Raw genomic sequence first — 17157 nt, forward strand, 5'->3', positions numbered from 1 at the left:
ACACCATTGACTTAATGTATTATTAGTTAAGCCCCCATCCCCATCTGATGGAAGCTTTTGTGCTCCATAAATTTGCTTGCTGCTGATTGCAAACCTGCAGTAACTTTGAGGTACCTGGTGTGTAAAAACAAGAAGAAAAGCATTAGTTGAATAGATTTTACTCTCTTCCTTATATGCGGGTAGTGAAAACAAGTTGGAGTAAGATGCTATTTTTGGTTTTAATGCCATGTAGTTAGAGGAGGAGTGGAACCGGCAAAGCATAAGGAGTGATGGATGAGAAGCCGCCTTGGTTTCATTCCAGTAAACGAGGAGCGTTCCACTTGGTCTTACCTTCACAGGGCCAGCCAGCAAAGCTCCGATGGAGACTGATGGGCCTCTTACTGCTGGGGGTTAGGAGGAAGGACGGGAGGGGAGGGGAAAAAAGAGGGAGGAAACAATTTGCTCTGAAGGAACATTAAAATAACTGATATGTGTGTACTGTAAGGACACAAAAGAAGAATCGGCTTTTAAAAAAGAGGTGAACTGAAGGATTTTATACAAGAGAAACTAAAAGGATGGGTTTTGGAAGAGGAAGGCGCCTGCTAAGTGTTTCTATTTGGTCCACTGCACAATTGTGGGGATATATGGATATGCCATAGTTGATATGACATGGAACACGCTTGACTGTACATTTTGATTATGTGATAAATTTTACATAGTGGAAGCGTGACCGTCTCTGCCTGTCAGGGCAGATAGCTTGCATTAATAAACGAAGGAGATCAAAATTGGTTCAGGCAACTAAATATAGGCTGACAGTGAACCTTGCTGTAAAACATGGTGTTCCTCAATTGAATATGATGCATTCTCTTCGCCATATAACAATTCTCCCTCCCCATTTTTCATCCTGTCTGTTAGCAGGGTACAATATATTGAATCCCAGTCATCATCGTTATTTCTATTTTCAATATTACAATCGCAAATTCCTTTCAGCTCCAAATATTACAAATATTTGATGGGCTACATTACAGGTGCTGTGGATTTGAACGATAACGTCCTATAACGTATACGTTCGTTTAGATGGACTGCTATTGTCCTTTAAACTGATAAAAATGTGATGATATTGTAATATTCAGCAAATAATTTCTCCATTTTTCCCAGTATTTTACACTAGACTAGACACTAGACAACTAGACAGCTTTTCTCATGACATTTTTTTTTTACTATCTTTTCAGTATTGATTGATTTTATGTAAAGACATTCTGTTACATTCTTAATCTCCATTATTATTCCCAATTTATGTATTTATTGGAATTCCTCACTATTATTATTTCATGTCCTTGTACATCTCTTAAGGTGACGTCTCCTTAATGACGTTCTTTTGTCTGTCTTCCCTCAGACATATCCCTACTGAGCAGCTCTGGTGCCCAGTATGAGAAGTCTCATTGGGGCACTTCAGTACCTGTTGACGGACCTTCCAGTGCCAACAATTGGGACAAAGTGATCATTGACGGAAGTGATACAGAAGCTTGGCCATCCATTAAGCATAATATCGACTCCGGCCAGCCATCAAACCCAGAATGCTCCTTGGGCTCAGCTAGCTCTAACTTAGACACCAGTGCTGTCGCTTCTAGAAGTAGGAGTGGTCTTCTGAGTATGGCCGCAGGTGCCACTGGCCAGCAGGCCCACTATAACTCTCTCAAACCAAACGGTACCATGATGACGGGACCTGTGTCAACCAGCACGTTAGCAGCTAGTAGAGGCTGGGGTTCAGATGGGAAACAAGATGGCATGAATGGTGGAAGAGTAGCAGCCCCCAGTAACTGGGGATCACCGAATTTTAACTTGAACCTCAACCCCAATGCCAACCCATCGGCCTGGCCTGTCTTGGGCCATGAAGGTGGTACGGGAGGTGTTAATGGACCCAGCTCTTCGTCCCTCCCACCAGGCATACATGGAAATGGAAATGTGGGAAACGGGAATGCGGACACTGGTGGGGGGAGTTGGGTCAGCATGATAAGTGGTAATGACAATGATCAGCAGCACCTTTCAACCAACAAAAACTTATCTTTCAATATGGAGCCTGGTAACCTTAACACTGATGGACCAAACTACACTAAACAACAACAAGCTCAGGAGCCTATGAGCCCCATCCACGGTCTTACTGGCTGGGGTGGTCATTCACCCACTGAGTCTTCCCAGCTCAGTGGGGACACAACAGGCAGCTCTGTGTGGGGTGGAGGAGAAAACAAGCCAACAGAGTCTCCAAAAGACTCGGGCTGGGACTCATCTCCCTCTGGAGGCCTTTCTGCCTGGGGCCGCCATGGCAGTGGTGGTGGAAGTAGTGGCAGTGGTGGCTGGGGAGACTGGGGGAAGTCCTCTGGAGGTGGGGATATATCCAAAGGCTGGGACTCAGTGGATGCTGGTAATTCTGGTCCAGGCCAGGATCAGCAAATGAGTTCATGGGGCAAACAATCAGGAACAGCTCCAGCGAGTGAGGATAGCGGAGACAGCAGTGAAGGGCGATCCCAATGCAGAGACAGGTCCTCCAGCATGGAATTTGCCCCTCTGCTCCCCCGGCAGGACCTAGACCCCCGAGTGCTGAGTAACTCGGGTTGGGGACAGACCCCCATCCGGCAGCACACTGTGTGGGAGATGGAAGAAGCCAATTCTGATGATGGGAAGAGCACTAGCAGCTCAGACACCATGGCATGCTCCAGCTCTAATGGTGGACCCTCATCAACCAATGGAGGTGCTATTAACCCAAACATTGGGCCCAGCCAGAGGCCTGGATCTGGAGGAAAAATGGACAGTGAAGGATCATCCTCCTCTGGTTGGGGCGCTCCTCCACCGCAGCCGATTCAAACTGGATCAGGATGGGGGGACCCCCCACTTTCAGCAACCAAAGCCCCAAATGGCACAGCATGTGGCTGGGGAGACCCTTTACCTACCAGCGGTCCTAAAAATGAGGACAGCTCATCCTGGGGTTCCGATGAGAAGTCATCTAGCTGGGATGATGGCATGATGAAAAACAAGCCTAGCAGCTGGGGAGAAGGCCCCAAAAACTCCCATAGCTGGGGCAACAGTAATGGGGCTTCCAGTAGTTCTACCACAGGCGAGTGGGGGGCCCCAGACATGAAGAAAAATAGTTCCTCCAGCAGCATGTGGGAAGGAGAAGGAAGCAATGGAGAAAGCAGTGGGTGGAATGAAAGCCCGAGAGGAGGAATCAGAGGAGGTGGGAGCTGGGGGAAACCTACTCCTGCTGTGAGCAACAGCAACTGGGGAGAGACCCCACGTGCCAATGGTCCAGTGCAGGGAGGCTGGGGCTCTGCAAAGCCCCAGGAAAGCAGCAGCAGTGGCAGCAGCACTGGTAGTGGAGGATGTGTCAGCATTGGTTCCTGGGGTGGTCCTGGCTCAGTGAAGCAAAGCAACCCTGGCTGGGGAAACGTTAGCAAGCAGGAGCCGGGGATGGAGCCCACCGGTTGGGAGGAGCCCTCCCCTCCCTCCATCCGCCGGAAGATGGAGATCGATGACGGAACATCAACTTGGGGTGATCCCAACGCCTACAGCAAGACCGTCAACATGTGGGATCGCAACAATCCAAATAACAACCCAGGCAACAGCGGCCCGCCACCCAGCAAGAATGGTGCAGTAGCAATGATCAATAATAACAACAATCACTCTCACCACATGCACCACCATTCTCACCATGGCCAGCCCCCAAGTCACATGCTGCACCAAGGAAACAACAATGGGTCACCAAATAATGCTGCCTCTCATCCGGCTGGGGGACCCCAGGGTAGACCGCCCCTTGCAAATCCAGGTACTGAAAACAGTTTTAAACACCTCAAACAATGCATTTGATAGTAGTTTGATATTAAAAATGTGAAAAATATTTTTAATAGTTTTTTTCTGGCTAATGCTTAAGACCTAGAAAATTAGCCTTTATTCTCAGTTGAAGTTTATTTTTTCCTTCTTTATTATCCTCTTTCCTGGGCTGGATGGCAATATAAATATGGGTCTTCGTAAGACCTTGTGGTAGCCCATTTATAAGTTAAAAAGTCAGTTCCAATAAGCCTGAGCAATGAATACACAGATAAGGTAGAGAAAGTAGAACCCTGGTTTTGGTTACCAGAAGTAAGATCTTATGTACAGTGATGAGACAAGATGTGAGCCAAGACTTCTCTTTTTAGCTCTGTTTTCTTTTTCTAAATTGATGTACATTTCTTCCAGGTTGGGGAGAGCTTCCCAGTGTCCAGCCCAAGCCGGAGCCTGCGTGGGGAGAGCCAGCAGCTCCAACTTCAGCTGTTGACAATGGTACATCTGCTTGGGGGAAACCCCCAGGTGGTGTTGGAGGATGGGGAGACGGTGGCCATGAGCCACCTGGCCCTTACGTGAGGTCAAATGGACACACAGGTTCTGCACCTTGCAAATCAGGTAACCTGTTTGACAAACATTTTGCTTTAGGTTAAAGTTATATATTCTAGACTTTGCTGTATATGTAACCTGGGAATTTGCTGGAGATTTAGTCTTCAGGATGACACTCAAAAAGTGTATGCATGTGTTTTTTTACTTCAGGGATTTCAAATTGTAGTCAGAAGGTGTTTGTTGATGTTCCTTGAGTGGTGTGTTGCTAAGATTAAAGCAATTCCACGCATCAATAGGTTGTGGTTGTTTTTACTGCTGGGTGAAAGTGTTTGAAATTATAGAAGGGTTGCTGGGAAAAGGTAAAGATGGCAAATGGCAACAGTGGCACCTAGTGGTCCGACTAAGAACAACCTGCTTGACACCTTTTTTAAACGGAACGAATCATGTTAATATGAGATTCATGAAAAATGAGAATCTTAAGGGTTTTTGTTGTTGTTGTTGCTGCTGTTATTATAGTTCATTTATACATTCAATGCATGTTTTTAGGCCCCAAACCTATGCAAGATGGCTGGGGAAATGGAGAAGAAATGAGCATGTCTACCAGCCAATGGGACACTGAGGATGGGGATGTATGGAACAGTCCCACATCGCAGGACAGCGGTTCCTCGTGTAATTCCTGGGGCAACGGACCCAAAAAGTGTCCAAGCAAGGTCAGAGAACAATCTTCACTTCTGTGTGCAACACAGAGACACTTCTGTGTTTTGCTTGTTGTTCTACTGATGGAAGCGCGGGTGGAAATGCATTGACGGGTATTTTGCTGGTATTTCAGGGGAAGATCGGCAGCAAGCAAGATGAGGCTTGGATCATGAACCGTCTGATTAAACAGCTCACTGACATGGGCTTTCCGGTATGAATGCATTGTTTAAATAAACTAAATATCCTATCCTGTAAATTCTGAGGTAGAAGTAGTTATTTTGATTCCTCCCCCCAAAAAAAGAAGTACATGCAGTTGCATCGCTGCATTCCTGTGCAGTTTTTTTTTTTTTTTGTTATTTTGTTTTTGAATTAGTCGGGAAAAACAGGTTTTTGATTAGAAAATACGTCTTATTTTCTTCTCGTATTACAGAGAGACCCTGCTGAGGAGGCTTTGAAGAGCAACAACATGAACCTTGACCAAGCCATGAGTAAGTTTAGAATAATTTTCTTTATTGTGTCAAAATTATATACTTTCTTCATTTTAGGTAAATTAAAAACTGCTAAATACTGTCAATGATTTATGTTGAGAAACTGATTTTAACCCTAGCTGTCTCCCACCATTCTTCTGTCTCCTTGCAGCTGCTCTCTTGGAGAAAAAGACAGACCTGGACAAGCGGGGTTTGGGGATGTCTGACTACAGCAACGGCATGAACAAGACCCTAGTGTGTCGGCCCTCCGCTCTCTCCAAAGACCCCTCTGACCGCAACACATTTCTTGACAAGGTGAGAAAACAATTACCTGAGCAGTCTTTTACACAGAAGTTATGAGAAAAAGTTTTATTTTGTTGTTGTCGCTTTCTCCTTTCTGATCGGTCGTGGGTTTGTGTGTTCTCCAGGATGGCGTCCTGTCAGATGACGCTCCCCCATCACCATTTTTGCCTTCCCCCAGCCTGAAGCTCCCCCTGGCCAACGGTAGCCTTCCTGGGCAGGGTTTGGGACAGGGCAATCCGGGGCTGGCCATGCAAAACTTGAACAACAGACAGGTACATTAGAAGAAGCATTTTCTGTTTCGCTATACAACGTAGAGCACTGTTTCCAAATAGATAAGAAGAGAAAATAAAACACCTGTATATTAAAAGCTGTACTTAATGGCTTTTATGCACTACAGTATAATCAGATATCAGAACAAAAAAAGGTTTTTATTTTGTGTTGGGTTTAGAATAGTGAAAAACTGCATACTCTTGTGAATAGTTAAGGGTTACCAGTAGTTTGCCTGAGCATTTTGTATCGATACAAAATTGTAGTTGAATGCAAAAAATACATATCTTTAGTCTTTATATTTGCATATAAATTATAAATATTAGTTTTCCAAGCTTTTGAGTGTGTTTCATGAACTCTTCATTGACTTTAAATGCATTCACTCAATTTATTGAATGATCTAAAGAGTCCTATAAAGACCAGACAGTTTTACTGACCATTTTCTATTTTTTTTTTGTTTGCTCAAAATGGTCAAATATGCTCAGATCTCATTACAGTTTACCATCTTTGTCCTTGGATATATTATATTTTTCTGTATTTATTTTATTCTTTGATTCAAATATTCTAAAAGGTATGTTGTTCACATCATTGGCAGCACCTTTATTGTCAGTTGTTTTTCTTCCTTTCAATGCTTTTAAAAGTATTGTTAAATGGATTTGTTGACCGGTTCAGCATTTTCGTCAATTTCTGTTGCTTTTTTTTGTGCTTCATTAAATACTTGTGTAAGTGAAATTTAACCGAATGTTCCTGGGTTGTCATCTGCTGTACTTTCAGATACCCAATGGAATGTTTGGCGGTAATGGAGCAGCACAAACCCGGGCCATGCAGCAGCAGCAGCCTCCTCAGCCACCAGTGCCACCTCTCAGCTCCTCCCAGCCTAGTCTACGTGCTCAAGTGCCTCAGTTTCTTTCCCCTCAGGTAGGCACATGGCATTTAACGCACACACACACACGCACGCACGCACACACACACACACACACACACACATATATATATAATAATATACAGACCGTTACATTCCCAAGAATCTAAAAACTGATGTATTAGTTTGATTCTCCCACTAGATGGAGCTGTTGTGTTTTGCTGTTGCCATTTTTAAAGCTCTTTTTTTTCTCCTTCTTCCTCATCCCTCTGCTCCTGTCAGGTCCAAGCACAACTCTTGCAGTTTGCAGCAAAAAACATTGGTCTTAACCCTGCACTTTTAACCTCACCAATAAACCCTCAACAAATGACCCTGTTGTACCAACTTCAGCAACTGCAAATGGTAAGACTTCTGTTTCATTTCATTCGTTGCATTTAAAGCACAAGCTGGTACACAGATGCACAAAAATCTATTTATCGCAATTTATAAGAGTAAAAATACTGTCGAGGTTAAAATGAAACGCCAGTGGTTGATAAAACCACTAATACCATTACCATATTAAAAATACACAGAGAAAACAAAAATGCATGTGAACATACTCAATGCCCACTTAAAAAAGGAAGCTGAATCTAATGCAATACATATAAAACGTATATTTGGAAGGAACTCATAACAAAGAGCTAGATACAGATAACAGAACAAGTCATTTCCTGTCTATCAGACCTTCCTTATGTAAAGAATTTTATATATAAGAACTGAACAGAGAATATATGATGGCCTATGCACAGTTGCAATTTATAAATTATTGATGAACAAACTAGATATTAATGATGTATTCACAAATAATCCTTTCAGATATTTTAGTTGAAACAAACCAAGTATGACTCTTCATGTCTATATTTTTACCTATCACAACACACAGGAAACGTGTATGTGTTGCAATATTTGTAGTTAAAAGACTTTTAACATAGTCATTGTGATTAATTAATTACAAGTTCTATAATTGATACTTTAGAAAAATAAGGCACTTTGCCGGTGGCAGAAAATGAGCGTCGAAAGCAGAGAGCATGAACCTGCCATTTATTAACAGTAAAAGTACAACGAATAGTCCTTTCAAGAGTAAACTCTGCAAATTCTTTCTACAGCATTTAATATCGAAAGCCACAGAATATATGTGGCTGAATCAAAGTATTGTCAAGGGAAGTGGAAGAAAATGGTTTTAAGAAAAGCACTAACTTAATCTGATTTAAATATCACGTTTTTACTAAAACAGTGACTAAAAAGTGACAAAGAGAGAAGTTGGAAACGTCTGAATATAGAACTAAATGGCAGAAACTCTGTTCTGTAAAATGTATTTTGTAATATTTTTTCCCAACATAGTTGCATGCATAAGACATACGACTTTAATGAAATCAAACTGGCCTCAAATTACATCCCTGTGGGACTCCAGAATATATGACAGCAGCATTAGATTCCATTAACCCTTAACAAAAACAATAAAAAGATAAATTATTGTGTTACGAACAAAGATTTGATTATTCAGGCATGTTTTGAGCCTTCCTTGCATTGTTTTCTTTTCTTTTACTTATGTTTTTTTTCTTTCCATTCAGGCATACCAGCGTTTACAAATCCAGCAGCAGATGATGCAGGCGCAACGCAATGTGTCCGGCCCCATTAGGCAACAGGAGCAGCAAGTGAGTCAACATGTGCATTCTCACAGAAAAACAATATTTCATAACTCATTATGTTGTGTGACCGTATGGAGGTTGTGTCTCCCATGGCTATGGCACAACTTCAAATGTCACATGTTGCTCTAATGGCAAAAAGGAAAGATCCTTTGTCACAACGCAATCTATTAAGTACCAACTACTGAAGCTTCTTTACTGCTCGAAGAAACTGCTCAATAGTTTTTAACTATTTTTTTATAGTGCGGGTCTTAAATTACCGAAACCATAGTAACGTCTCCCTAAAATTGTTTCCATAGTGACACACCCACCACCCTGACTTTGCATTTCTTTTGTACTCTTTCTGCAGCAAACTCTTGTGTTCTTATGTATAGTTCAATATTGTCTTTTCTCCAGGTTGCACGTACAATCACCAACATGCAGCAGCAGATCCAGCAGCACCAGCGTCAGCTGTACCAGGCGCTGCTGATGAAGCAGCAGCAGCTTCCCTCGCATTCCTCCTCGTCCTCCTCATCCGCCGGTCTGCACCCCCCTGGTGGCCCTGCTGGAGTTCCTGGCTCCGGAAAATCAACCCTGGACCCTTTCGCAGGCCCACACCAGGCTCCGGGCCTCGCTGACACACTGCACACCAAAGAGCCTCCGTCTTCGCCCAATGCCTACAGCACCTACCCTCTTTGTGAGTTCTTATTGAGAACAACGCAGTGTTGAAGTCAGATTTTAGTTTTTTTTTACTAATTGTATATATATATAACTCTAATTGTTACAATAAAAAATGTAAAGTTCAATAAATGAATGACTAATAAACCTATTAAGAAAAAAAAACGTGATCAAGCTGCTGTCAACTTGCTTTGAGCTAAAACAGTTTTATGCACAGATGTTTGTGCAAAGAGTCATGCTGTCATGCATAATAATATAATTTTTAAAGTCACTTGTGTTTTCTCTGCAGCTGGACTGAATCCAAACATGAATGTAAATGGCATGGACGTTGGGGGTCTGTCCCTGAAGGAGCCCCCCCAGCCCCAGTCTCGCTTGTCCCAGTGGACACACACTAACTCTATGGACAACCTCACTGGCAATTCTTCAAATTTGGAGAATAACTTCAATAATAAGCATGGTATGTTTCAAAAAGATGGGGAAAGCAATTTACTTGCTGCTTTAAATACATGAAAGACCAACACAATATAGGACAGCGTTGTGATATGAAATAAAAACATAAGATTGTACAAATCTGTGAATATTTCTTTTCAAGTCTTGCTTCAGGGACTTGATTGGATGTTGCTCTGGACTTTGACTGAGCCTTCTAGAGTCTGTTCAAATTCTAATTAAATGCATTGATGATTTTGCTGTAATGTGGCAAAATGTGAAAATGTTTAATGGGTATGGATATTTATGGCTATTTTCTGATTATATTCAGACATGTTTAAATGCTTGCATAGTTTGCTGCACAGTCTTCTGCAATTTAGAGCAACAAACTACTGAAAATTTCAATAATCTTAAGGAATTTCCTATTTGAGATCGTTTTGCACTATTATTGCATCAGTTGTATAACAGTTTTGCAGGGCAATATGTGTACACTATTGTGCATCTCTCTGATACAAAAGATATGTAGATTAAAAGAAATTTGAATTTTTACTTTTAGATGTGGTCATTTCACTGAGTTTTGTGAATTCCTTTTAATTTAATGGGTCTAAAAACTTGTCTTCGTCTGTACGTACTTTCCTTTCAGGTGTCATATCTGCTGCCTCTACCCTTGGACCCCCAGGGAAGCCCCCCCAGCTGGAGGACTCGTACAGCCCTTACAATCTAATCTCTAACTCAGAGTCCCCCAGCAGCCCCCTGGTGCCTCCTGACAACTGGGGCCAAGGCAAGAGCCCCAATGAAAAGATCTCAAATGGGGCCAACATTAACTGGCCTCCAGGTGAGGAGCGCACACACATTTTAAAACTTTGTGATGATGACTTAGATTTTTATTTTTTTTTATTTTTTCAGTTACATTTTTGAGTTGCTTCTGAAACAAAAGCCGATCATCAATCATGTGACTGTTGGCGAAAGCAAAACTAATTCATATCCGGATCCTTTAACAACATGCAAATTCAGGTTAGTCCATGACACGGCAAATGTTGCCAGTGGAGCCTGCAGCTGCAGAGTTGAACTGCAAACTGTGTGCAACGTTTGAGGCCCTCAGTCAAAACCACAACTTTTAAGAGGCAGGGGAACACAAAGTGGTGAAGAGGCCCTGGGCCGTACCAGCCTTCAACAGGTTGGGCTTCTGTAGCAAAACCTCAGCAACCCCAACCACCACTGACACCTGACACGTACACAGGAAAAGAAGCTTGTTTATGTCACTGAACATAATGTTTCTTCAGTCACTCTACAAGCGACAAAAACCTGCCGTTTTTGTTTTGACCTGCTCTGATCGTTGACCCGACTGCCAGGTGAAAACCTGGGAAATCAGATAAAAACGAAAGATTTCCACTTTACCCAGACTGTAAATATTAGTGTGAATAAATGCCACCAGCTCTGTAAGAATGCACAAAAGAGAATCATCAGGTCAGACCTCACAGGAAATACTCCAGGAACTCCAGCCAAAGAAAAAAAAATTGTTGAATTTTCCACCGATGTTTCTTCAAATATTTTCTTTAAAAGCTAAATAGTGATGTAACCAGAATTCAGCCTCCTGTGTTAGTGGTTTTTTTTTCTTTTTGCCCTTGTTACCAATACAGTATTTTTATTTACTTTATAATTATGATTGGAAAAAAAAATTGATGCGACCAACTGGAAAGATTCTTATTTTGATTTGTTTTGATTCTTATTTTGATTTGTTTTTAAGAACTATAAACTTTACAGTTCTTAAAACTATAAGAGCTTTTTCAAAAAGTTGAAAAACATGTTTTTCTAGCCTTCAGCAATGAGTGATACATAGCAGTTATATATTATTGATATTGAAAACAGGTTATCTTTGTGAGAAAGCAGTCTTGGATTTTAATTTGAAATGATTACAGAGTTGGCATCTCTAGACGTCTTTAGCTCGTTGTAAAAACCATTAGAGCAGTCAATGTTATCAAAAAATATATATTTAATTGTTTATGTGAGCTCTTTATTTATCCTCATCAATGATTTTTATTCCTCAGAGTTCTGCCCAGGTGTGCCATGGAAGGGCCTTCAGAATATTGACCCTGAGAATGACCCCAACATGACCCCTGGCAGCGTCCCCAGCGGTCCCACCATCAACACAAACATCCACGATGTCAACCGCTACCTGCTGCGGGACAGGAACGGAGGTACGGAGCGAAGCCTCAGTCATCAGCGACTCTGTCCTTCTGTTACCTCCATTACGCCTCAGACCTCCATACTGTGTGCATCGTGAATGATTTTCTTTTGTTTTAACTTTTTCTCTTTTTTTAAAATCTTGTTTCTGTTGTCTGTCTTTGCTCACACCACCACGATCTCCACAATAATGTAGCCACTTCCCCAGTTTCTCCACTGGGAAATGGCTCTCTGCCTCCCACCAGCAGCGATTGGCCAATCAGTGACTTATCTAGCTCTCTCAGTCTGTTGTCCAGTGATGGAGAGAGCTCAGGTACTCATCCAGTAGACGTCTAAGCCTTTCCCAAACCCTGACTTGTGTGTTTCTTCTTACTTATACCAGTAGTGGAAAAAAAAAAAAAAAAAAAAAAAAAGTCAGACAACATCCTTGACGTGATTGTGAACAATCTGTGCTGCAGATCAAAAACCACAAAACAGGCCTCACCCATCCAATCCCTGCATCAGGACCACACCTTGACCTAGTGTGTTCTGTGTGTTTGTGTGTAAAAACAATGTGTGGGTTTCTCTCACTTTTTTTTTTTTATTGCTTACCTGTTTTTAAATTTTCTATCTGTGAAACCAAGTGCAAGTTCCCCCTGTGAGATTACCGTCTTTGTTACAAAAGTTTGAGTATTTTTAAGTGAAGCAGCACATGCATGTATTTTATTTTGCATGAACAATTTACTTAATAAAAATCAGTTTTTTTTTCTTCTTTCAAACTTTTAGAAGAATACAAACACATTTCTGCTTTTTAATATTTCCTTAGGAGAGGTTTATTTTGCTTTTTGAGTTCCAGTTCTAAATATCAAGCATAACATGTTGCAGCTAACCTGGCTTGGTTTTCCCTCTATGCTTAACTCTATTCTCCTTTTCTCCCCATTTTCTTCTGTCCATGTAAAGGCAAACTGACTGAAATGAAGTCTACCTGGTCCCCGGGGCCCATTGCTCAGAGCCAAGCCTCTCTGTCGCATGAGTTGTGGAAGGTTCCTCAGGGCCCGCGCAGCACCACGGCCCCCTCCCGGCCCCCGCCTGGTCTCACCAACACCAAGCCCTCCTCCACCTGGGGCGGCAGCTCGTTGGGACTGGCTCAAGGCTGGAGTGCCACTTACTCCTCTGGTGAGCACAAAGTGTCATTTACATTAAACTCCCATCACATGCGTGCATCAATCAGCATATAAATTTAGCTAAACTATGAAGTGTTTGCTTACAGAGGTCTTCCTTTCCATCTATTCATTTTCTGATGTTTTTCAAGCAGTCTGCAGCTCTAAATTGTGTTATATTGATATCAGTCAAATAAAATGATATTAATAATTTCAGCTTCACAAACTACCGTCGCTGTTACTGTTTTTAATGGTTACCATAGTGACATATTGTATTATTATTTGCCTAATAATGTAGTGGCGTTTAGTCTGCTTATTTGGTAAAAAATAAAATAAAATAAAATCCAGAATAATGTCAGAGTACAGCTATTAGTCTAATTTTTATCTTTTAGTTAACAAATGAACAGAGAGACGGCTCCTCCAGCCAAACCTTCACAATAAGAGCTTTAAATACTTTGCTGTGGATTATTTAAAAGTTAATCAAACCATTCACTAAATCCTTTCCAGCTACAGTCAGATAAAATGTGATACAGAAGCATTTTGTATTACTACTACAATTAGTAAAAGATCTGTGGTAAATTTGTACACAGCAATAATAATGCTGTTAAATCTCGGTGTTTATCTCATTGTTGTACGCAATTCTAAGTACTTCATAGGTGTGTTTTTCTTCAACTTCTGAAGAGAAGTCAGCTCAGTTTCAGCAGATTTCCTTCAAACTCGTCAGCAGAGTTACCAGCATAAATCATTTTCTGTCTGATCTGTTTCACACCCATCCAGCTCATCCTCCACTGAGGATGTGGACGCTGTGTTCACAGGTGCAGTTCTCACATCACTTGCTTTCAAAATGTCAGCAGAACACACCCTGTTAAACTGACATTTTGGGGTTTACCATCTCTGTATGTGTGACCTTGTTGTGACACGAAACATCTAGAGTCATGCAGGAAATAGGAGAACCTGCTTTTATTTTTGTTTTTTGTGTGTTTGTAACGCCGACAGGAGCTGCGCAGTGAAGTATATGACAGTTTCTTTGACCTTAAGCAGCCTTCAAAAAGTTCTGCGCATATGCTTAATGTTGAAACCCATTAATTTCTACTAAAAATGCTCTCTGAGTAGCCGCGGTTGAAGAACTGAGCGCTTCTGTTGCAGAGGGAACCACATGGAGCACCGACAGCTCCAACAGGACCAGCAGCTGGCTGGTTCTGAGGAATCTCACCCCACAGGTACGTTTCTGCTCTTACATCCTGTAGAGCTGTAAACTAACTGAAATATCTGCAATAAAGTCCTCTTATTTTTGTTTGTTTTTGTTTTCTTATGCGTGTCAGATCGATGGCTCAACTCTGAGGACCCTGTGCATGCAGCACGGTCCCCTGATCACATTCCATCTCAACCTGACTCAGGGGAACGCTGTGGTGCGCTACAGCTCCAAGGACGAGGCCGCCAAGGCCCAGAAGTCCCTGCACATGTAAGCTTCCTTCAGTCTCTGCAGCGTTAGCGTTGGAGGTCACTGAGAACCGCTGTGTTACAGCTGCCTGCCTCAGATAACAGGAAGGCAGTTGGAGAGAGGATGCACATTTCCTCAATTTAAAGTACTTGAACATGTTTTTTGTGTCACAACTTTGAAATTCGGTGTGTTTTGGGAGATTTCATGCTACAGATCAACAGAAAACAGTGCATAATTGTGGCCCATTTACTCTCGGACCCTTAAATGAAATGTAGTGCAGCCTCTTACCTTCAGAGGTCAGAGAGCATAAATCAGAAAGTTGTTCAAGACCTCCATGGTAACTCTGAAGGAGCTGCAGATTCACTGCTCAGGTGGAAGAATCTGTCAGCACTCAATAAATCTGGCCTTTATAAAAGCTCTACTGCTGGGGGGGAAAAAATCCACCATTTCTGTAGGGGGACACATCAAAGATCCTCTGGTCAGATAGAATTAAAATCCAACTTTTTTTTGCAGGTAGAATGCTTTCTGTGGCAGAAAACTAGCTTCCCATTACATTAAAGCATCATCCTCACAGCAAACTGTGGTAGTGGCAGCATCATTCTGTGAGTTGATGGGAAGCTAAACACAACTCTACCCTGACAGAAAACCAGTTAAAGGCTGACATGTTTAGGATAATGACCATAAACATACAGACATCTAAGAATATTTACGTTAAAATGGCTCAGTCAAAGTCCAAACTTGGATCCCATTGGGAACATTTAGCAAGATGTGAAAAATTATCTCTATATATTCTTTCCACCCAATCTGACTGAGGTTGAGATAGTTTTTCAAAGAATTTGCTATATATATATATATTTATGTTTAGGAAGCTGGTAGAGGAATAACTCCCAAAAGACTTGCAGCATATAGTGATTCGACAAAATATTCACTCAGGAGTCCGTGAATATATTTGAAAACAGTTCAGAATTGTGCGCTGCGTTGTGTTGTTCCGTCAAATAAAATACATTAAAGTCTGTGGCTGCCATGTGACAAAATGTGAAAAAAGTTCAGTGGCTTTTTGAAAACTTCTGTAAAACAGGGAAATTCACTCGCTTCACCATTCCCTCTGCATGTTTTCTGAATGAGTCAAGCTGCTGGAACAGAGAAAAGAAAATAAGGATGACTTGAGTGAAACCTCATGTTGTTGCTGTCATCTTGGTGTTTTCCCATGTCTGAAGTACTTCATCTTTTCCATTCTGACCAGCCATTAATGCTTCTATTAGTGACAGTCACATGAAAGAGGAGCGGGGGGGAAGTCATGCTGCTATCAGATGGACTTTCATACAAGTGAATTTTGTAACAGCTCACACTTTGGGAATTAAAGAAAAGACCCACTCTAGTTATTTAGTTCTCAAGAAAAATGATTCTGCTCGTAGTTTTCCAGGAAACAAAACCACCATTACTGCAGCAGCAAAATCAATCAGGAATGAAGTTGAAATGACATGAGAATAAAGACGTAATGTTACGACTTTGTTCCCATGATACTACAATTCCCATATTATGACATTATCCTCTGAATTTTATCTTTCTGATTTTCTTAGTGTGTCACTAATACTCCATCATACTTTGTGATGCTTCTATGTCGACTAGTAATTTTATGTTTTTTTTGTGCTGGAAGGTGTGTGCTCGGAAACACCACCATCCTGGCAGAGTTCGCCGGGGAGGAGGACGTCAACCGCTTCTTTGCACAAGGCCAGTCGCTGGGGGCAACCACCACGAGCTGGCACGCCAACCCAGGAAGCAATCAAAATCGGATGGGCGGGGCCTCCCAGTCCCACTCGATTGGCCAGTGGAGCAGTGGCGGCGGCGGCGGTGGGAGCAAGGCCAGCGGGAGCGACCTGCTGTGGGGCGGAGTCCCCCAGTACTCCAGCCTGTGGGGGCCGCCCAACGGAGAGGACGCCCGCGTGATCGGGAGCCCCACCCCCATTAACACCCTGCTGCCTGGAGATCTGCTGAGCGGAGAGTCCATGTAGTGGGCGACGCCACGATACCCAATCAGCGCCCTCTTGTGTCAGCTTCCTGGTGGGGGATCGGATCAGAAGTGAAGGAAAAGTCCAAAACAGAAAAAGAAAAAAAAAAAAATGGTTGAAATGAGTAAGAGCAAAAAGAAAAAAAAAAAAATGGTTGAAATGAGCAAGAGCAAAACCCAAGCAAATCATGTGACGATAATCAGTATCGAGTGAAACTGTTTCAAACTGTGAATTGTAAATCAGAAAGCTGAGGGTCCCTGACAAAGACTGCAGACCCCCGATGCCTCTGCTTTACCCCGGTCCTCTTTCTGTTTCATTAATCTATTTTTATTTTTATTTTTGTCTCCGTTTAGTATTTTCCAGAAACAAACTGGATTTCAGTTTCAGCGTCTAAAACTGGAAATGGTCACAACAAAAACCCCTTGTAGGTGTTTTTCTTTTTCTCTCAAGTTTTTCCAGAAGTATACACAACATTTTGCGCAAAGTGTTTTTTAGAAGAAGCAATCAAAGCTGCCACCTGAGACTTTTTTCTTTTTTTTTTTAATGAACAAACAAATGAAAATCCTCCCAAAATAACACTGAAACCAACCATTCCCAGCGTATCCATGGCCAATGATGTTGTTCAAAGACCTTTACTTGTTTTGTGGATGTTTGTTTCTCAGCACTAATATTAGCCT

General features: G+C 42.0%; 1 protein-coding gene across 2 annotated transcripts in view; it reads left to right on the forward strand.

Annotated features, from left to right (window-relative positions):
• Window positions 1-16610, forward strand: part of tnrc6c2 (trinucleotide repeat containing adaptor 6C2) — a 49653-nt gene extending 33043 nt beyond the window's left edge. For both annotated transcript variants that reach the window (XM_007551547.2, XM_007551548.2), the window contains 18 exons: window positions 1376-3799; window positions 4210-4413; window positions 4891-5054; window positions 5174-5251; window positions 5471-5528; window positions 5680-5822; window positions 5936-6082; window positions 6852-6995; window positions 7222-7341; window positions 8550-8633; window positions 9021-9300; window positions 9571-9738; window positions 10351-10542; window positions 11756-11905; window positions 12831-13046; window positions 14177-14250; window positions 14353-14492; window positions 16129-16610. In XM_007551547.2, coding sequence (XP_007551609.1) covers window positions 1376-3799; window positions 4210-4413; window positions 4891-5054; window positions 5174-5251; window positions 5471-5528; window positions 5680-5822; window positions 5936-6082; window positions 6852-6995; window positions 7222-7341; window positions 8550-8633; window positions 9021-9300; window positions 9571-9738; window positions 10351-10542; window positions 11756-11905; window positions 12831-13046; window positions 14177-14250; window positions 14353-14492; window positions 16129-16483 — 5141 coding nt within the window. In that variant the 3' untranslated portion in view covers window positions 16484-16610. The remainder of the gene's footprint in view (window positions 1-1375; window positions 3800-4209; window positions 4414-4890; window positions 5055-5173; window positions 5252-5470; window positions 5529-5679; window positions 5823-5935; window positions 6083-6851; window positions 6996-7221; window positions 7342-8549; window positions 8634-9020; window positions 9301-9570; window positions 9739-10350; window positions 10543-11755; window positions 11906-12830; window positions 13047-14176; window positions 14251-14352; window positions 14493-16128) is intronic.
• Window positions 16611-17157: the final 547 nt, after the last annotated feature.

Source organism: Poecilia formosa, unplaced genomic scaffold, assembly GCF_000485575.1.
Source record: "Poecilia formosa unplaced genomic scaffold, Poecilia_formosa-5.1.2 Scaffold43, whole genome shotgun sequence".
Lineage (NCBI taxonomy): Eukaryota > Metazoa > Chordata > Actinopteri > Cyprinodontiformes > Poeciliidae > Poecilia > Poecilia formosa.